This window comes from Lissotriton vulgaris, chromosome 9 (genome assembly GCF_964263255.1).
Source record: "Lissotriton vulgaris chromosome 9, aLisVul1.2, whole genome shotgun sequence".
Lineage (NCBI taxonomy): Eukaryota > Metazoa > Chordata > Amphibia > Caudata > Salamandridae > Lissotriton > Lissotriton vulgaris.
This window is the reverse complement of record NC_141697.1, coordinates 986347952-986369983: the sequence shown is the minus strand read 5'-3', so window position 1 is coordinate 986369983 and position 22032 is coordinate 986347952. Positions and strand designations below refer to the sequence as shown.

At 46.5% G+C, this 22032-nt stretch overlaps 2 protein-coding genes across 2 annotated transcripts in view; one reads left to right on the top strand and one right to left on the bottom strand.

The window, feature by feature from the left end:
• The window catches only part of MRPS12 (mitochondrial ribosomal protein S12), a 793384-nt gene that overhangs the window by 115313 nt on the left and 656039 nt on the right, over positions 1-22032 (top strand). The gene's annotated exons all lie outside the window — the stretch shown is intronic.
• LOC147692679 (F-box only protein 2-like) overlaps positions 4516-22032 on the bottom strand; it is a 49873-nt gene continuing 32356 nt past the window's right edge. The window contains exon 5 of the mRNA XM_086936820.1: positions 4516-5546. Coding sequence (XP_086792946.1) covers positions 5501-5546 — 46 coding nt within the window. The 3' untranslated portion in view covers positions 4516-5500. The remainder of the gene's footprint in view (positions 5547-22032) is intronic.

Here is a 22032-nt window from a genome sequence, read left to right as displayed (position 1 = left end):
AAGTACAAACTCGGGGAAGGTGCTGGACACTAAACCCTTATAATTTACTATTCCCACTCCACCAAGTAGAAAGTCAGGGAAGGTGCTGGACACAAAACCCATATAATTTACTATTACCAATCCACCAAGTACTAACTCAGGGAAGGTGCTGGACACAAAACCCATATAATTTACTATTCCCACTCCACCAAGTACAAACTCAGGGAAGGTGCTGGACACTAAACCCATATAATTTCCTATTCCAACTCCACCAAGTACAAACTCAGGGAAAGTGTTGGACACTCAAACAATATAATTTACTATTCCCAATCCACCAAGTACTAACTCAGGGCAGGTGCTGGACACAAAACCCATATACAGCCAGATTCATCATTGAAAATTGCACTCGCAAAGGGACAGATTCTGAGAATCTGGATCTTTGCGAGCGCAATTTTTGCATTTGGGATTCATCATCCCAAATGCAATAATCGCTAATAGCAAAATCGCTAAATTGCGAGGAATTGCATTCAAGGAATCTCTATTTGAGATTCCTTAAATGCAATTCATTACCCATTTTTTATTTGCGAATTCGCAATTTTTGGCCGCTATTTACCGCGAAGTCTGACTTCGTGGTAAATAGCGAAAACTTAGAAAAATGCACTTTAGTTGTATGTTACACACACGCATGTCCTTTGGACATGGGTGTGCGCAACATCAGTCTATATTTTCATTTCAGGGGTGCCACAGGGTGTCCTTTGGACACCCCTGGCACCCTTGAAATCGCATCCTTATTTGCGATTAGCAAATTGCTAATCACAAATAAGGAATAACTCCCCATTCATTGAATACAATGAATGGGGAGTTATTCCTTATTTGAGATTAGCAATTTGCTAATCGCAAATAAGGAAGCTGTAGGAATCGCAATTTATTTTGCGATTCCTACATGAATCCCGTTTTGCAAGTCCTTAATAGCGATTCCTTAATAATCGCTATTAAGGACTCGCAAAACGGGACAATGATGAATCTGGCTGATAATTTACTATTCCCACTCAACCAAGTACAAATTCAGGGAAGGTGCTGGACACTAAACCCATATAATTTACTATTCCAACTCCACCAAGTACAAACTCAGGGAAGGTGCTGGACACTAAACCCATATAATTTACTATTCCCACTCCACCAAGTACAAATTCAAGGAAGGTGCTGGACTCAAAACCCATTTAATTTACTATTCCCACTCCACCAAGTACTAACTCAGGGAAGGTGATGGACAATTAAACAATATAATTAACTAATCCCACTCCACCAACTACAAATTCAGGAAATGTACTATACCCAAAACCAATATAATTTTCTATTTTTTTTTTTTTTTTTTAAATCTAATTTACAAAATCAAGTTTTTTAAAACACTCCCCACCCTATTCCCCTAAAAATCCACATCGCATTCCTAAATTTAAGTATAAATTATTACATTTTAAAAATATTATTTTGAAATTTTAAATTTAGAAAAAAAATCAAATTTAAAATTTTAAAATAATCCCAACCAGATTCCCCTAAAAACCCACATCCCATTCCTAAATTTTAGTAGAAAATGTAATTTTTTTTATATAAAAATGTTAAATAATTATTACAAATTTCAAATGTTATAACAATCCCCACCCTATTCCCCTTAAAAACCCACAACCCACTCCTAAATGTTATTACAATTTGTAAACAAATTTTCAGAACATAATTTTTTTTATAATATACATTTTTTACAAAACACATTTGTAAAACACTCCCCACACATTTCCCTAAAAACACACGCTCCTAAATTTGTTTATACATTTATTCAATTTGTTTTTTTTAATAAAAAAATTCAATTTTCACTTTTTAAAAACAATCCCCACCCTATTCTCCTAAATACCGACATCCTGCTCATACATTTTCTTATACTTTTATTGAAATATTTTTTAAATGTAACTTTTTTTAAACATAAGAAAAAAAATTCTTTCCCCTAAAAACCCACATCCCGCTACTAAATTTTAATATACTTTTATTTAAATATTGTTTTTATTGTTTTTATAAAAAAAATCAAATTTTAATTTTTCAAAACACTCCCCACCCTATTCCCCTAAAAACCCACATCCCGTTACTAAATGTTGTTATACTTTTATTTAAATATTTTTAATATTTTATTTTATAAAAAAAATCCAAATTACTTTTTTTAAAACACTCCCCACCCTATTCCCCTAAAAACCCGCATCCCACTTCTAAATTTTGTTATACATTTTTTAAAAATAAATCATTTTTTTTAAATATGTATTAAAAAGTATATAAATATATATTTTTTTTATAACTTAAATAACATATTTTACAATCTAAAATACTATTATAAATATTCTTACACTCTATATTAATAATTTCGATATTCTAACTTTCTATATTTTTACATTCGATATTCTAACACTCTATATTTTTACATTCGATATTCTGACACTCTATATTTTTACTTTCAATATTATTTACTTATAAACATAATCGATATTTTACACACTTGATATTAACAACTCGATATTACCACCTTCGATATTTTTTTTTACTATAAAAATCGATATTACATACCTCGATATTACTTACCTCGATATTATTGAAAACTCGATATTCCTGACTCGATATTATGTCCACTCGATAAAAAAACTCGATATTTAGACTGCATACCATTTTTTATATACTAAATTGCTTAATGTATCCTATGAGTGATTCTTGTTGTATCTCAGATACCTTCGGGTCTGGTTAGTGCTATATAAAACGCTAAATATATAAATATAAATAAATAAATATAAACTGAAGCAAATGCTCTCCCATATGTACTCTCCCTCGCCACCTCACTAGCCCCTACCATAGGCTTTACAAAAAAGCCCACAATCAGTTACCACCTTGGTGCAGAATTGTTCCCGTTATATTCACTGGAAAATGACATATTTACATTTGGACTTGGTAATCGTAGGTGTTTGTTACCCCCCATTCTTGGGGGAAAAAACTTGTAATCCTCAGATTTAGATGCTGGAATATCAGCCAGAACTCATGATGACTGTGACTGACACCTGTGTGCATGTCTGTCACACAATGATTTGTACCAGTGTTCACCTAGAGGCATAAGTTATTCGAGTCAAACATGACTCCAAAACAAAGATCTTGAGACACACGTGTATTTTTTCATGAACCGACACTAGATGGCAGAAGTGTGAAGTAATGTAGATGTTTTATTACTGAACTAATACATGCTCTATGCCGTAGTTTGTCACAATAGCCTCACCATAAATTGTTAAAAAAATAAACATTGAGATGCCAACAGGGATAAATGTGAGCCACAAAACATGTAAACAGTAACAGATTGATAGGATTTGAACAGTGTATATAATCAAATCTCTTGAGTATTCTGTTTATGTACATGTATTGATTTTTGTCTCAGAAAATGTGCGCAATTTATTTTAAACAAAAGTTTATTGCTTTCATGTTGCAAAAAAACAAAAGACTTTATCTACCAGGAGTTAGTACTTCTAGTACTTCAGAAACAGACAATGATCTTTGCGTAGTAGTACACAGTAAAGCAGGGTAAAGATGTACACATCTTTCAAACTGGTGCAGCCCGAGTGCATAACTTATTAAAACATTCCATATCACCCCTTCAGCTAGCAACTAGCAAACAACACCCCCACCTTTAGTCAGCCCTAACGAGGCTGTCATATATAGAGTTCCATAATCCTTGGCAAATTGAGCTCCCCACTGTAGTTCCAAATTCAACCCAAGCATCCATAGTAAAAATAAATTGCTTCCACCTTCTGAATCCTCCAGCAAAAGCTGGGAGCTGTCAGATGCATCTGAGCCAATGTCTGGAGCCCATAGGGTATCTATTTAATGTTCCCATGCTCTAGCCCTATCAATTGTTACTCGCCCTCTCTTCATTTTCCTTTTATTTTAAGTTGTAAAGATTTGTAGAGTGCACTATCACCCCGGAGAGTCTCCTGGCGCTGAGCAGATGAGAGTCTAGCCAAATCTCGGCCCTAGTAGGACTATTCAAAAAGCCAAGCCTTGAACGGATAGATGATTTGTTATGTGTACTTCAAGTTTATCCTGATTTCAAATGACTGGTTGGAGAAACACCAAGGCACAGTGTTCTCTAGGTGACAATGGCATAACAATAGCAGCCACAGTCCCTGTGGTGCGGGAGGTCCCCAGAGCTCCAGCGGCCCCCTGTGCGCGGGCTACTGGCCTGAGACCTCCTAACTAGGTCCGGAGTGGGGGGGGCATCCATGTACTTTTATAGAGGGCCCCTGAAGTTTAGTTACGCCACTGCTAGGTGAATTACTACAGGATTATGGTCAATGCCAGAAAGCTGGAATCTGGAGATGACAGTAGAGCAGGTTTGTGCGTTTCGGCTACCATGATAGAATGTAATCAAAGAAGATCCTGAAATCTACTACACAAATGGCAATTGCCACAAAGTGCTAGTGTACTGGTGTATATGGATATCAGCACAACCACACAGTCTTTGCAATATCTTTATTTATCAAATGATACAGTGGGAGCATTGAAACAGACATGTTTTATATAGCAACCAGCAGACACGTTTTAAGGCATGGGCAAAGTGGGCTCCGGCCCAGTGCCCCAGCTTTTCAGGGGGGCCTTGATAGATCCGGCTCTCTTCTCCACACAAACCAGCTCTGATGACCTTCAATGATTTTTGAAACATAAATTATTTTAAATACCATTTCCTTTATTTTTAATACGGGTAATGAGCAGGAGTCGATTACAGGCACTTTGCAGAGAAATGTTGTGTTTATGGTTTTCAACACCATGCAACATCCATAAAAAAAGTTCCTTTTAGATCAAAATAGGGCCTCACATACGAGAAATGGCAGTGGGTCTGCTGCTGCATTACAACATTGAAAACACACATCACTATCCCTAAATATTAAATGGAAAAACATTTAGAATTTGGACCAGTGTGCCCTTGCAGTGTCACTGACCTGGCCAACGAGGACACGAAAAATCTAAAATTTGATCATAAATCTGAAGCTGTTCTGAACAGGAGCCCCCAAACTATGTCTGGCCCAGGGCCCCCAAAATCCTTAAAATGTCCCTGGCAACCAGACATTTAGATGTATCAAATGTTCAAGATTGACGGATTTCATGAGAAACAGTAACAACACAAAATATGTAGGAAACACTTGCAACTGTGTTTCCGAGGGGTTGTTCTGGGTGCAAGAAGTAGGCGAGCGTAAACTGTGCATAACGCTGGCAGATGCTCAGGCATGTTAGGAGCAGGTAGGTTTTGGAGCTTTGCTTAGGGATTGTTAGTTCAGAAGATCCGAATTGAGGGCAGTGCCGAATGATGCAAAGCAGAGGCAGCTCCGAGCTGAACTTGTATCTATTTTGCATGTTTGTTACTGATTCTTCAAAGTGACGGAGGAGTTGGTGACGCGAGCCCCATAGTGTCCGGCCCAAATCTGGGTGTCCTTCCCTTTGTGAAAAAACTTCACGTAGCGTACATTGGGACCATAGTTACGGAACACATGCGAGACCTGCAAAGAACAAAGTAAAATTAGACTCCAAGAAATGCCATTCTTTGCAACTTTAAAATATTTCTGCACAGTCTATTGCACTGTTTTTAGACTGTGTTATTCTTTAATGACCCTCCTAGTGAAGCAGACAAATCAAATAAACGTACACAGTTGCTCACCCTTTTTCTGTGCTACTGAATACAAATAAGATGGTACCCAACACCAGCACACACTCTCTCTGGTTACCCACTTCTCTCCAAGTGATCTACAGCTGTTTCAATACATACTTGGTAACATTATCAGGGATTGATAGGCAACTCCTGCGAGTGGAGGGCAGGGAAATTACATTAAATAAATAAAATAAAAAGTTACTTACCGTGCAGCAGCCATCCTCCTCTCTCCAGTCCTCTTCCTCTCTGTGACATCAGGCCCCCAGCCAACTCCCTTAAACAATTCTGGTGCTTCTCTCATGCTATTAACCACCTTGAGAGAAGTGCCAGGATTGGAGGGAGAGGCCTCTGTCGGCACTCTAAAGGGCCCTGGAGGTCTGCACTTGCTCCCAATACATCTCTCTTAAGACAGCTCAGTTGAGAGGTTTAAAGTGCACATGCCTAGCTGGCGGTCGCAAGGTGGCTGGCAAAAGGGACTTTAAAAGTGTACATGCTGCCCACTCCTCCATGCTGCCACTCATCAGGTCCCATCCCTTCCTGACACTCAGTTCGAAATGGAGTGACGAAAACTTAAATGGTAATGAATTAACTTCATTACCATTTTATTTTTTGTCTCTGGAGGCATTTCATTGGGGTGACGCTCCTTCGCTATAAGGGAGAAGCCGCCCCTGATTTGACCAAAGAGATGTAGGCGCATATTAACAAGGCCCCACATAGCAATAGAAATATTATTGTTGGCTATCGCTGAAAATTAACGCCATGATAATACCATATTCACAATGCATAGCACTATGGCGATAATATGTCAGCGATAGCGGTGTTTACAATGGAACATCGCTGGTTTTCCAGCGATGTTCCATGGAAAACACCGATAACATTGCTGATAAGACCCTGTGGTCGTATCAGCATAATCCACCTAGGATTATTAGTATGCCTTAGTCTAAATTTTCGGAAAGGAAAACAAGGGAACCCTACTCACAGAGGAACCAGGGTGCGTACTTTATAATGAAAACAATGGTTCCATTGGAATAATACATATATTTTCTAGTAAATACAAGGCATAATAGCGATATCAGCTGAGGGTTGGGGGATGCTAGAGACAGAGCTAAAGCTCGTGACACCAGGATTCATATCAAAATTGAATTTGAATTGTTTTCAAAAAAGGAGTAAATAACATATAATTTGTACAGAATAAGTTTCTAAACAGTGCGGAGTGTCCCAAGTGTATTCAAAGAACCAAAAAAGAAAAACACAACAGTTGAGTGACATAAAGTGAGTAATATTTACAGGGTTTCCAAAGAATGTATATTCATAATGAAAGCGACCAATAAATGATAACAAGCAAATGTTACAGCGACTATATACAATCATAGGCGCTGTCTACGTGGTTCGCTTCCACAAAGCGTCGACGGCGTTTCGAACCGACTCTGAATAAGGGGTCTCGTCATGACCAACAAAATGAGGGACATCTGTGATTCATGAAGGCTCATATATTTGTGGTGTGGCGTGTCAACCATGTGCGTGAATTAGTAAAAATATACTCACAGTGAACCCAGCCGGGTTCACAGTTGGCGGTGAATGTGCCAAGGATAATTGGAAAATTACTGGATATCAGGATAATGTGACAGCTGGTGGCGGGTCAGGATGTGCAGTCCACAATGGGGAAAGTAGCCCTGGTCAATACCTGGGACATTAGCGTGATAGCTGATAGTTGTCTGACCAGATCCGACACTGAACGTTCACACATAATCATATAATCAACCCACATAATCAACCCAGCTTTCACATACTTGTCTCCACACAGTGACAAACTTCTTAGGTTGATCCTTCAATCACTCCCCATTAAACCATCTTCACTCTGTCATATTTCAATCCTATTCTGTTTTGTTGTCCTCCCTCCGCTACCTTTGGTACTCTCCTTCGGGCACTTTTATCGACCCTCTCAAAATACTTCTAATGAGGAAAGGCTAAATATCAGGCTTGTAAATATGTAAAAGTCTATCAAACAAACAGCTCATTTCGTTTTTGGACGTGTCCTGACTACAGGGCACCCACACAGGAAGGTACCACTCCTGGATGAGGGTAATCACCCTCGACCATGAGGAATCCTCCCACCTGTTACCATGTCTAGCCTACAAAATTATTTTGTAATCAAGTCTGACTAATTAAAAGCAGAAACCTCTATGAGCATCCATAGCTGAATGTTGGTCCACTTCAGCTCACCATGGATTTTGAGATAAAAGTTTATTCAGTTACATAACAGAAGCAAAGCTTTTTATGGGGCTGACGGCAAACTTAAAAATTATTTAGACAACTAAGATTGGTCAATGAATGCATAAGCTGTGCATTCTTTAGATGTAAACTGAAGCGATGGCCAAAGATTTAACCCTGCACTCCACGCTGTATTAAAAGAGGCCTGTGGTACGGCTCAAAAGAGGTACTCATAAGGAAAGTAGGGACCACAGTGGCATTAAAAAAGTTTAGAAGCAAACATGTAGGCCTAACCTTTGAGAAAATGCATACAAAAGGTGATTTGAACATGCAAGATTGGTCCAGTAAAAAACAACAAAGCCAAAAGGGCTGACAGAGAATCTTTAAGAGCGCCCACTGCGAGACCTTGCTGGGCCAAAGACAAAACAAACAGTAAAACATCCAACAGTTTAGTCTGGAGCAAGTCTGCGCCATGGGTGCCAAACAAAGCCACAAGCTTGTCCCAGAACCCTGCATAAACAGATTTTGGAGAATGCCATCCAGCCAACGGGATGACATCTACTGCTTCGGGTGGGAGATTGAACACAGTCAGGTGCTGCCACTCAATCTCTGAGCATGGAGGTGAAGATAGTGAATGCCTGGACGCAGGACCGTGCCCTGCTGCTGCTATATATCGTCCCAAGGCAACAGCCTGATTGGAGGACAAACGCTCATTCCCAGAAGTTCAGGATACCACACTCTCCTGGCCCAATTTGGAGCCACTACCATGACTTGGGCCTGTTCATTCCTGATTATGTTTAGAACCCGTGGCAAGAGAGGGAGCTTTGGGAAGTCATACAGGAGTCCCTGGCTCCACTCTAGATAGAATAAGTCTACGAAATAGAGCCTTCTTTGCAACTCCAACAAGCACAAGTCTTGACACTGCAGGCTTTTGGCAGTGGCAAAGAAGTCCACCCAGGATTCTCCTTGCTGCTGGAGGACACCCTGCTGCACCTGAGTGTGGCTGGCAGTTGTGGTCCACTAAAAGTTCTATGAGCTCGTCCACCCTTACGTTTACAGATCCCTCCTGGTGGTGTACCATCAGGGAGATGCTCTTACAATTCAACCATTTCCAGAGATGCAGGGGCTCTTGGCACAGAACCCAGAACTCCACTGCGCCATGCTTGTTGTAATACCACACAGTGGTGGTCTTGTCCATTAGGACCTGAACCAGCCTCTGCTTGGTGTATGGTAGGCAGGCTTTCAATGCCAATCAAATGCCCCGGTCACTCTAGCAAATTGATGTGGCTCTTCACCTCCATCAGATGACCTCCCCAACTCCGCATTAATATGTCTATCAACACCGTCCACTATGGGTGGGGATAGGGAGAAGGTTCTGCCGTTGGTCCAGTTGCAGTTGAGTAGTCACCACTGAAGACAGTTTGCAGCCTCCTCAGAAATTTGGATGGAATCTGACAAATTCCTCAGGTGCTGGGCCAATAGAGGCTTCAGATCCCACTGCAAAGACCACATCTGCTTAGTCGGTAAGCAGAATGCAGGAGGTAATTACGACAGGAATCCTCAGAGCCATCCCCACTGAGTCCTAGGAGTGAAGCTGAAACATCAGTATCATACCCCGAAAGACTGGGACTTATTGATCCAGAAGGATGGCCCAAAACTGTTCTGTATCCAGGATGACAAAGAAGAAAGGGGACCTCTGCGAAGAAATCAGGTATAATTTTGGCATGTTGACAGTGAACCCCATTGATGTAAGGAGGTTTGCCATCATCTGGAGGTGGTCTATGACTGTGGTGAGCTCCCCTTTAACAGCAAGTCGTTGAGGTGGGGGAAGACTGGTACCTCTAATGGTACACCGCGACCATCGCCATAATCTGCGTGGACACCCATGACACACTGGTGAGGCTGAAAGGGAGCATGACAAACTGAAAATACTTGTGGGCCACCTTGAACCACAGATAATGCCAGTGAGCCTTCACGACAGTGATATGAAATTAGGTGTCCTGCTGGACTAACACCATCATCCAGACTGATGAAGGGCAGACAGACGGGTCAGCATGAACATTTTGAATTTGACCTTCCACAGGAAGAAATAACGAGGTCGAAGGTCTAAAATAGGACACAGGCTCTGCCCTTTTTCAGCACCAGGAAAAAAAATGGAGTTACAGCCATTTTCGATCTCCAGACACTCTCTATGGACCTTTTCTCCAAAAGAGCTAGAACTTCTTGTATCAAAATATACAAACAATCTTCTGTAAGCCGTTCTAATGTGGGTGGAATATATAGGGCACAGAAGGAATGGCAGGGCGTAGCCCCATTGGAGCCACTGGTCGAATGTTATGGCTTGCCACCCATAGAGAAAATATCTGCCCCTGCCTCCCACAAGGAGGCTGTGTGCTGCTAAGGACACACTATAGAAGTATTGTGATTGTTGGAGTGGCTGTAGACCATAAGGTTTGCTGTCCCTGCAAGGCTGGACTTGTCTGCCGGATCCTCTACCTAGACCTCTAAAGGATGGGTTGGCAGTTGTTGGGAAGGTGGGCATTGGAACTGCCTGTAAGTGAAGCCCCATGCGATGCCTTGAAAGGGGTGAAATCATTAGGGATACCACCTTGCGGGGGTGGAAGGACCAATAGATCAACCAGTGGCTCTCCTCTTTGAAGCACTCAAGGGTAGAGTCAGCCTTATTGTAAACATTGCAAGACCTGAAAAAAGCCATACCCATATGCAAGGCTTGAACGTCGTCTGAAAAGCCTGTGATCTCATCCATGAGTGGAGTTGGAGCACACACTGCCTAAACAGTTGGTCATGTACAGGTCTGACCATATGACGTACTTGGTCACACCCTGGACATCTTGAATGGTCTGTGTCATGATTGCATGAAATTCATCTGGGGCTAATGGAAATAACTTAGCTACCCCTGGATTGGATTCAAGCTAGCCTGGCTGATGAAGGGTGTTACCCAGAAACCGGTCCCAGGATGCTTGTTTCCGGTTCAGGGAAGACCTGGTTTTGCAGTTCTGGCTGGACTGTTCCTATGAGGCACAGGGTCAAGACTGATTTGCATATAGCTAGGACTGAACTGAGGTGGCTAAGTGAGCTAAAGAATGATGATGGATTCAACCCAGATCTGTATCTGTATTGGGATCCAGATTGTATCCCAATAGGCTTTATTAGACATAAATCGCTTTATATATATTATCTATAAGTGTGGTGTTTATGCTCTGTTTGATTCAATATCATGTATATATGAAGTTCATTTTTTAAATAATTTTTCAATTAGGTTGCACAACAGTTATATTGTGTGAATAGAAAGGCAAGATTTCATCTTTGACAAATTCGTTCTCACAGGAGGTCGGCAGAAGGCTTTTTCATTACTAACAGTTATCTTCATTGTTGAGTTCTGGGGAATGTATTGATACGTGTATCATTAATTTGTCCATTCTTTTGCTGTAAGCAATAGATTGTCATATAGGCAGGTGTCCTATTGTGTTTTTAAGTTGGACTATGTTTTTTGATTGTTTAATCTGATATGTATTATTTATCAATTACAGCCCTGATGATGTCCGTCTGTGGACGAAACGCGTCGGCTGTTTATGTTGCACTTTGTTTCATGAAAAAATGAAGATTTGCTCATCTCTGTTGAAAATCATCAAATAAAAGGATCATTTTTGGAAATCACAACTGTGAACCTTTCGATTTTGTGGTGAACTGTCGCTCCCTCAATTCTTTGTGCACACATCGATGTAATACCCATACCTTTGTGCTGACATTCTGTGTTGATGCTGAATCTGTGTATGCATGGTGAATGTATGGTAAATTTTTGGTACCAAGAATCAGTGTGTTGCGATAGTATGATTGCTGGGATCAGTATGTTTTGCCTCTGCTTTATAATGGCACAAAATGGAAGGTTGATACAGCTTCCTCAGGCAGTGGAAGGATAATGCCTGCATTCCTGTGGCTGAAGGATGGAGGCCCAGACGCAAATGTGGGAGGATGGAGAACGGGCAACTTTTAGAATTGCTACAGTACTTTTGGAGCACTCCCATTTGGTGGATGGTAGGTGAGAGAGGGGTAGCAGATTCAGTTCTTAAAGGTGATGAAGTTTCTAGGTAGGGCCTACCCATTTGTGTGTCCATGATTGCTATTTCAGGAAGGCTGATGACAGCTATGTTGAGAACAGTACTTTATTTAATGCTGGTGTTTGCCATTGCTTGGAACCAGTACGTTTTTTTTAAAAAAAAAAGCGGTATGCATTAAATGATAATGAGTCCACCACATGGTGATGCCCTGTGTGTATTTATTAATAAAGTTCATTGGTTGCCCATTTCACTATTTAAAATAAATTACAAATTATAAACCAAGTACTTCAACACAATCCCTACAGTTAAAGGCAGCATTGGGTAGTGTAAGCTGCAGTGGACTCATGTAAATTTGCCTGGGCCCTGGCTCCTAATTTTTTTTACAAATTAGCACTGGACGAGTGACTTCACACTTCATTGTGCAATGCTTTGTATACACATCCCTGGGGCCAGCACTGTCTCAAATATCTTCAGCTAAAAACAACTCACTTCAAAACAGGTTCCAGGGCCTTAGACAGTCAGACCACATCCCCTGTCAGAAACAGAGTAGAAAAGTGGGATCCAAACTACTCCGCATGATTCCAGCTCCAAGTTTGTATTGACTAGAGAGTGAAGTGCTCTGCAGAGTACTTGAAGAACTGCTGTGAGATCAGGGCTTTTGTCTGCAAGACAGACAGTCTCCCAGAGGTAAGGAGACATTACCTGAAGTCTGCACAACTTGCTGGTGAAGATGTGGGTCTGTCTATAGCCTAGAAGTCTGCCTGTCTACTCAAAGAGGGAAGGAGAGTGCCTGGGCCTGAAGGAAGGAGACTGTCCATGAGGAGAAGCCCAGAAAGGTTCCTGGTGCATGAAACCCCCTTAAGGAGCTGACTAGTATTCAGGAGTGTGTCCGATGCTGGACCCAGCTGAGAAGGATCTCCCTACACTGGCGAACCTTGTGACGATACATCAACTTTAAATACCATTATGCAATCCAACATCTACACTGCAAACTGTGGGGCATGCCTGCTGTTGTGCTGTGCATTTGGACCTCACAGCCGCTGTTGTCCAGGACTTCCCTGATGGTCTGGAGGCTACAGTAGCCAAGAAAAAGAGGACTACAAATTCTCTGCCTGTTATGCCACAAGAGGAGCCTGACCAGAGAAGTGGAGACACCAAGCCCCTGTCTCACACTGCTGAAGATATCTGCCATGTGGCCTCAAAGGGCATAGAACAGCAGCAGAAATGTCAAATGGAGCTCCACACAGAAAGTCAACACAAGACTGTGTTTGAAAGACTAAGAGACTGTGTCTTGCCTTAGAAAGCATACTGAAATCCGGCACAAGGGTAGCCACAAACTCTTCAGTAAGATACAGTTTGAATTGACATACAGATCTCCTATAGTGGGTAATCACCTACATAACTAAATAGAGTATTCACACCTGTTAGAAATGGGGGTCTCTAGTTGGCGAGGGTTTTCACATTTGTCCAAATAGGGACCCTTTTTCCTAGTCAGCATAAGGGAGTTACACTTCTTAAATACCCCCTGCTCACCCCCTTGGTTGCTTGGCATGAGCAGTCAGGCTTTTCTTAAAGGCAGTGTGTAAAGCATTTGTACATAACCAACAGTAATACAGTGTAAGCACTACAAAATGACACCAGTTTAGAAAAATATCCAATATTTTTATATACTTAAAACAAGACCAAAAAAATAAAAATCCACCATACAGTACTTAGAAATCTTCAGTTATCAAAATAACCTTTAAAAACAGTTCCTTATTTATTTATTATTATTTTATTTTTTAAATTTATAAGGCACGCAGCTACCCGGAGGTTTCCCGGCGCCAAAGACGGATGCAACAGGAGACAAGATTTACTAATTAAACAACCAGGTCTTAAGGTTTTAACGAAAGCTTATATGATTGGTTTTCATGGGGCGTGGCTTGGACGCCGATCGGGATGGCGGCGTGAGCTCGCAGCTCCGCGCGGAATCCCGCTAATTCTCCTGTTTTCGGTACCCTGGGCGACCCGGAGACGACGCTCCTGCCCTCTGAAGTGTAAGGGGACAGCCGGGCACGATCGGAGAGTCGCTAGGGGACTGCTGGCCCCGAGGAGATCGAGCCGAAAAGACGACCGAGGTGTTGCCGAGGGTGCGAAGAAAATGGCGGCGAGGAGGCCGGGCGGCCCCGTACTTTCGCTTTGAGCCGAGTTGTCGCCGACTGGCAAGAGATCCTGCAATCGGCTGTTCGAAGTACTGGGATCGGCGGTGCGGTGTCCAGAGACCAGGGGACGCTGACCTGCCTTGCCCGGACCTTGGGGACTCTCGCTGGCCGCCGTCCCGGGGTCCATCCTTCTCCCCTCGGGCCACCGAGGGGGTCGGCTGAACGGAGTTCGTCAAGCTGGTCATTGCTCCCGAGGGCATCGGTGGCGACATTGAACACTGCCCGGGGCCAGGGGGCTGGCACTGAACTAAGAGAGCGGACGCCAAACGGGCTCCTGGGCCTGTGACGCAGCACCCTGGAATGGCGGCGATCGGAGGGTCGATGGCCGAGGAGCGTGCTGAGGGGGACCCGGCGACATCAACCCGGCTGGGCGAGACTCCCTCCCCGGAGCTGGGCCAGGAACAGCGGCTGAACCGGCGTTTGGATGCCATACTCGATGCGATCACCTCGACTAAGGAGGCGCTGCACCAAGCCATCGCCCAAGTGGCCACGGGCCTGGGGCTGCTACGGGCGGACCACGCGAAGCTAGCGGACAGGGTCAAGGACCATGACCAACTGTTGCTGGACCTGAAGCCATCGGTGGTGACCGCGGAACACAGGATCACGGATATATTGGCCCGGTTGGACTCGCTGGAGCGACGGGCGGAGGATGCCGAAGGCCGCAATAGACGGAACAACGTGCGGGTCGTAGGCCTGCCGGAAAGGATTGAGGGGGAGGATGCGGTGGCCTATATGGAGAACTGGTTCCGCACTGTGGTAGTGCCGGAGGGGCTTACTCCTTTTTTCACTCTGGAGCGAGCTCACCGGGTACCTGCTCGCCCGCCGGGGCTTGGCCGCCCCCCCCCGACCGATGGTGGTGCGGCTCCTCCACTACAAGGACCGGGATCTCCTCATCCAGCGGGCCAGGATGTCGGGCCCATATGAGGTGGAGAACAGTAAGGTCACGATATTCCCGGACTACACCCAAGCGGTCCAGAAAAATAGGGCGTCGTTCCTAGCGGTGAAGAAGGAGCTCAGGGAGGAAGACATCCAGTACTCCTTGCTCTACCCGGCCAAGCTGCGGATCATAATGGATGGCACTACGCACTTTTTTCAGACTCCGGATGAAGTTTGGCAATGGCTGGAGTTGTATAGAGCGGGGACAGACAGATCGCATAAAAGTAGGCGAGATCAACCTAAGCCGCCCCGGGTGAGGCAATCGCAGCGCATCAGGTCCCGCAACAGGCGCCAGCGGGAGAAACGGGAGGCTCAAATGGCGGCGGAGAAGAGGGATGCACTCGCAGCGACGGCGGCCATTACGGGGTCGCAACAGACCAGTGAATTGGCAGAATCGGACTCAGGTGGGGAAGGCAGCAGGACGGGGGAAGAACTCTCAGAGTCCGAAAGCTCGAAGGGGCCGATAGTGACCCCACAGACATCGGATGGCATATTTTGCGGCTGAGACTGCCTTGGGACTTGATCGAGACTTCATGGTAGGGTGGTATCCTGTTGGTGGAGGGCGGGTTGCCGGGTGGGGGGGCTGAGTGATTAGTAGGGGATGAAGACGCAGGGCGCGGGCTCCGCTAGCTGGGGTCGGCGGTGACTCACCCCCCTTGGGCAATTAAGGCCGACTGTGGTGGAGACCACAGGGTAGGAGTGTGGGAAGTTGGATCAAGGTTTGGATGGGGGCTGACATTGGGTTCGTGTGCTCTGTCCTGGGGAGTGGGGTTTGGGGAGTTTTTCTGTTCTGGGTGTGTTCGGGGGGGCAACTGCATTGGGGGGGCTATGAACCTTCGTTATTTGAATCGGACTGTTCGAAGTTGGAATGGGGACATTACCTAATTTGAAATGCCTGACGTGGAATGTCCGGGGGCTGCGGACTATGATAAAACGCCACAAAGTTCATGCATACCTAGTGCGTAGGGGGGTTCAGATAGCTATGCTACAAGAGACTCATCTCACCAAAAAAGAGTGCACTGCTTTGCAGAAAAGATGGCGGGCCAGGTGTTTGGCACCACTTACTCGGCGTATGCCAGGGGGGTGTTGATCTGGGTGAGGGCGGGGATACCCTTTCAAGTGTTGCATCAAGTGGTGGATCCAGATGGCCGGTTTGTGGCGGTGGAGGGGAGGTTATATGGAAGGGATGTGGTTCTCTGCTGTGTGTATGCACCGAACACTGATCAAGCTCGATATTTTGATGGCCTCTCGGGGTCCTTGGCCTCTTTCCTGGCGGGCCCGATAGTGTTAGGGGGGGACTTCAACTCGATCACGGATGTGGCTCTGGATAGGTCCCATCCCCCCCTGGTGGACTCCCCGGTGCGCAGGTTGGCAGCGCACAGGAAGGACTGGCAGGATAGATGGGGGTTGCAGGATGTCTGGCGGGAGCGGGACAGGGACGCCAGGGACGCCAGGGATTACTCCTTTTATTCTGCTCTCCATGATCTGTATGTCAGGATCGATTCGGTGCTCTGCGGTGGGTCCCTAGCCCCATTGATCTCTCATACGGAGTACCTGGCTAGGACCATCTCAGACCACTATTGGTACACATTCAGTGGCAGCGGGAGCGCTCAGCGATACCAACATGGCGGCTTCGGTCGGAGACGCTTGAGGATTCTGTGTTCAGCGATGCGGTCCAGCAAGGCATTGATAGCTATTTCGGAGTGAATGAGGGCACGGCCACGAGTAGGTCCACTGAATGGGATGCAATGAAAGTGGTGGTGAGAGGGGTGTGTTTGGGTAGGTTTTCGAATGCTCGAACGACTGTGTTGAATGCACTCATGAAAGCGGAAGAGACTTTGAGGGACCTGGAGCGCCGCAGGCCGGCTAGGCCGGATTTGCAGACCCAGTTATTGGAAGCAAAGGAAGTGGTTGCCACCGAGACAGAACGTTTAAGGTGCTACGACCACAGGCAGTATATCATCAGAGCACATGCGGAAAGGGACAAGGTGGGCACCCTCTTGGCCAGACTAGCTAACCCGGAACTTAGGGGCTGCCCGGTCCTCAGTATTAGTAATGCGCGGGGGGAGATGGTGTACTCCCAGGCAGCGGTATTGGAATGTTTTAGGGGGTACTATGAGGAATTGTACCAGAGTCAGCTGGGGGTGGGGGTTCAGGACATTGCGGAATACCTGGGGGAGAGGCAGCTTCCGGTCCTGGACGAGGAAGACGCGAGGGAGCTGGGCGGCCCGATCACGCTTGCAGAAATACGGGTGGCCATCAAACGTATGGCCCGTAACAAAACGCCTGGGGTGGACGGACTGCCGATTGAATTTTACCAACAGTATGTGGACAGCTTGGCTCCCAGGCTTCTGGTGGTATATACGGAAGCTTTTGAGGCTGGGGAATTGCCTGGGTCCATGCGAGAGGCCTTGATTGTACCGCTCCTAAAGCCTGGCCGGGATGCAACGGATGTACGGTCCTATCGCCCGCTATCCATGTTGACGGTGGATTACAAGATTCTGAGCCGAATTCTAGCCACCAGGCTGGCCCCACACATGACGGGGTTGGTACACAGGGACCAGGCCGGGTTTATACCCACGAGGAGCACGGCGCTGAATATTCGCCGCCTAGTGGGAATAATGGACGCCATCTTGGACGGGGAGGGAGCTCCGGCGGCCCTGTCCGTGGACATCGAGAAGGCCTTTGATAGTTTAGAGTGGTCTTTCCTGGATGGAGTGTTGGAGAGGTTTGGCATGGGCGAGGGGTTCCGCAGGTGGACGAGGGTCTTATATACCTCGGCGACGGCGAGGGTGCGTTTGGGCGGTCTGGTGTCTGCGGCGTACCCGGTGGGCAGGGGCACGCGACAGGGGTGTTCCCTATCCCCCCTATTGTTTGCTCTGGCGATGGAACCTTTGGCGGTCCATGCGAGGTCAGGTGACAGGTACGCGGGGATAGCCAGCGGCGGGCAGTGGCACTATATATCGCTATATGCGGATGACCTGCTCCTGTACCTCGCTGACACGGCGCGGGCACTGGACGGAGCGATGGACCTGTTGTCGGAGTTTGGCCGGCTATCGGGCCTTAAGGTCAATTGGGTGAAGACTTGTGTGTTTCCACTGAGAGCAGGATCGCCCGACCCCGGCGGCGATTTAGGCGTGGTCTGGGAGCCATCTTGTTTCACCTATCTGGGAGTCTGCATCTACCACGCGACTGCGGACCTAGTGGAGGGCAACATTGGTCGATGTGTCCGGGCACTGAGGGGCAGCTTGTCCTTCTGGTCGACCCTCCCGCTGACGGTGCTGGGTAGGATCGCACTTCTCAAAATGCTGGCGCTCCCCCGCTTCCTCTACTATTTCCGGACGCTGCCTGTCTGGATTCCTCAGGGGGTCTTTAAAGACCTGAGGTCAATGATTATTGGCTTCCTATGGGGGCAAGGCCGCCGAAGAGTGGCCCTGAGCACGCTACTTCGCCCCAAGATAGAAGGGGGCATGGCTGTGCCCGATTTCGAGCTGTACTATCTAGCGGCGCAGTTGCAGGTCCTTACGCAGAACGTGGCTAGGGTGTTTCGGGGTCCAGAGGAGGACCGGGATCGGGGGATACAACGCCACGTACTGTCCTATATTATCATGCAACAGAGGCTTGAGTTGCGGGGCCTCACTATGGAGGAACGGACACTCCGGCTGTGCTGGAGAGGAGCCTTCGGAGAGCGAAGGCCTCGCGGCCTTATGCTCCAGAGATCCTGATCGGCATGCTGACGGCCTTGCCGCACGGGGGAGATTGGTCCCCATTGCTGGATTGGGAAGAGGCGGGACTGCAGGTAATAGGCGACCTATACATAGACGGGGCTTTGGCATCGTTCGAAGCGCTCCGGGACCAGTTTGGGCTGCCCGACGGGGGGTTCCTCCTGCACGCGGCGGTGGTGGCTGCCATACAGAAGCACTGGAAAGGGGGACTCATGGAACCGACAACGACTATGGCGTGCCAGTATGTGGTAATGGCGGCAGGTACGTTCAAAGCTGTGACGTGCCTCCATAATAGGATGCTGAATGAGGGACTGGAACCGCTCCAGGGGCTCAAGTCTAAATGGGAGGAGAGTGTGGGCCGGCCCATACCGGACACGGCGTGGGGCCGTATCCTGCGGCGCACGTGGAAGGGCACGAGAAATGCGCGCTTTCAGCAAGTACACTTCTATGTGCTTCATAGGGCCTACTTAACCCCTGAGAAATTACAGCGGTACTTTCAGGTACCGGATGCCCGGTGCCCACGGTGTTGGTCTCTGGGAGCGGACATGGACCATTTGTTCTGGGGGTGCTCGCACTTGGAGGCCTACTGGGCGGAGGTAGGGGACCTCCTGAACGAAGTGACTGATAGGGAGGTGGAATTCGATATGGCGGCATGCCTGCTGCTCTGGTTCCCGCACACCAAACACACCAAGGTGACGAGCAAATTCATTGATCTGGGCCTGATATTGGCGCAAAGGGAAATATCGTGGCATTGGAAGTCCAGGGGGGGACCCTCACTGCGTAGATGGAAGAATGAATTGCTGCGGTGGTCTGACTGCGAGAGTGTGCTCCGGATGAAGCAGGCCGTCAAGATAGGGAATGAGAAGGCATTGGATGCGGCACGTGCATGGGAGTTAGTGGTGCAGGCCTTGCGTGATTCTATGGTGGAAGATGAGGACGGTGAGACTTAGGCCGGTGGACACCGCGGGGCGAACACAAACAGTATCATAACCCGCACTGTAATGGATCCATCCAACTTGTCGGGACGAGGCATACACCTTAGCAGTTGCCAGGGGGGGGTTTGGGGGGGTTGGTTAATGGGAGTTTGGGGTGGGTCGGAAGCCACATGGATGGTGGGCCGCCAGGGCACCTTGGAATTAATAGGATGGTGGGGTACTGCGTGGAGTGAGGAATGGCTGGGGGGAGCGGCCAGGTAGGATAGATACACAGCACCTGGGGCAGGTCCCGACAGGGGCGGTACCACTGATTACCACTGGGATGGCTGACGGGAGCAATGTTGAGGGTGGGGGGGTAAAAGCAGATACGTAAAACGACATATCAACCATGGTCCCTATGGGACGTGCACCGTGATGTTTTCCTCTTGAGTGGAGTATTATGCCGCCCGGCCTCCGGGATGCGGGCTGAATGGCTGTGTACGATCTGTGTTTTACTACTGAACGGGGGGATGTCACGAGTGAACTGGCTGACTAATTGTATCCTGTGGTTTATAACTCTGCAATAAAAATATATTTAAAAAAAAAAATGATTGGTTTTCATGCCGAAGCGGGCATGGGAGTGAATTCCATAGCACTGGGGCCAGATAAGAAAAGGAGCTTCCTCCCGTACTTGCCAATCTAACTTTAGGGACTGAGAATTTAGCTTGGGAAGAGGATCTAAGCAAACGAGTAGGGTGATATATCTGAACTTAAGAACATAAGTAACGGGGAGCAGTGCCTGATTTAATTTTATGCATGTAGCATAAGGCCTTGAATTTAGTCCAGTTCTCGATTCTTAGCCAGTGTAAGTCGCGCAAAGAGTCTGAGACAATCTCGCAGCTGAGTTCTGCACCACTTGTAATCTGCTTATCATATCCTTGTTTGCTCCGAGATACAGGAAATTGCCGTAAACCAGTCTAGACGTTATCAGGGCCTGGATTATGGTTCTTTAAGTATTGCCTGGCAACATCCATAGTATCTTCCGGAGCCACCGCAGAATAGTAAGCAGATAGAATCTGTCTTGGTTACTTGTTGCTTCATAGACAGTTGATCATCGATCACTATCCCCAAGTTTCAGGATGGCTTGGGGAGTGTACCCATTACTCAAGGCCAGTGACGTAGGCCCCAGAGGCTTTTATCTTTACCCAAGATTAAAACCTCATTTTTTTCGCCATTTAATTTTAGGCAGTTGGTATGCATCCAACTGGCTATTTTGTTCAACCCCGTCTGTAAGGATGATGGTTTAGAAACATCATTAGCCGATAGAGAAAAAAGAAGCTGGGTGTCATCCACGTATGAAAAGATAGACAGCCCAGCTTCTTCTGCAATGGTGGCCAAAGGGCTTACATAAAGATTGAACAACATAGGGCTCAAAATCGAGCCTTGTGGTACACCATTAGGGGATTTGTATGTTTTGGAGTTCACCAGAGATGAAAAAACCTGAAAGGTTCTACCGGTAAGGAAATCTTTGATCCATTTCAAAGCTGAACCCTCAATTCCCTGAGACTGAAGAACTTTTATTAGTGTTGGGTGAGACACAGTATCAAAGGCGGCGCTTAGATCAAGCAATATAAGCGCCGCCGTTTCCCCTCGATCAAGGAGCTGACAAAGTGTTTCAGTGACTCCCAGAAGAGTTGTTTCTGTGGAGTATCCAGCTCTAAATCCTGATTAGGATACGTGCAAGATTTTATTTGTTTCCACAAACTGTGTAAGTTGTTGGTTCACATGTTTTTCTAATATCTTTGAGAAAACAGGGATGAGTGATATTGGTCGAAAATTAGAGGGGTCAGCTGGGTCCGCATTAGGTTTCTTTAAGAGGGGAAGGACCATCGCGTGCTTCCACTCTGCAGGTATGATGGATTCTTTTAAAGAGGCATTAAGTAGCTCCATAATGCTCTGTGAAAAATGTGTTACTTGATGTCAATTGCTCCGTCAGGGGCTATCACGGCATTGTGAGCAATCAAATCCAAACAGTTCTGGCTGACCGGGCATCACGGGCCAGCTACGGTGTCGGGAAAAGCCGCAAACAGTACCTTTTAGAAAAGCAGGGTGTATGGGACCTCTTGTTGAGCTTCCGAAAGCACGGCGCCGGTTCAGGAGGTCGTGCAGGAGTCGTCGGGGCGCTCGAAGTCACACACGTTGCAGATCGAACTCCTCTTTGTTGAACTCAGGAGCGCTGGCCGGTGTCGGATGCTGCGGTGCGAAGTGCAG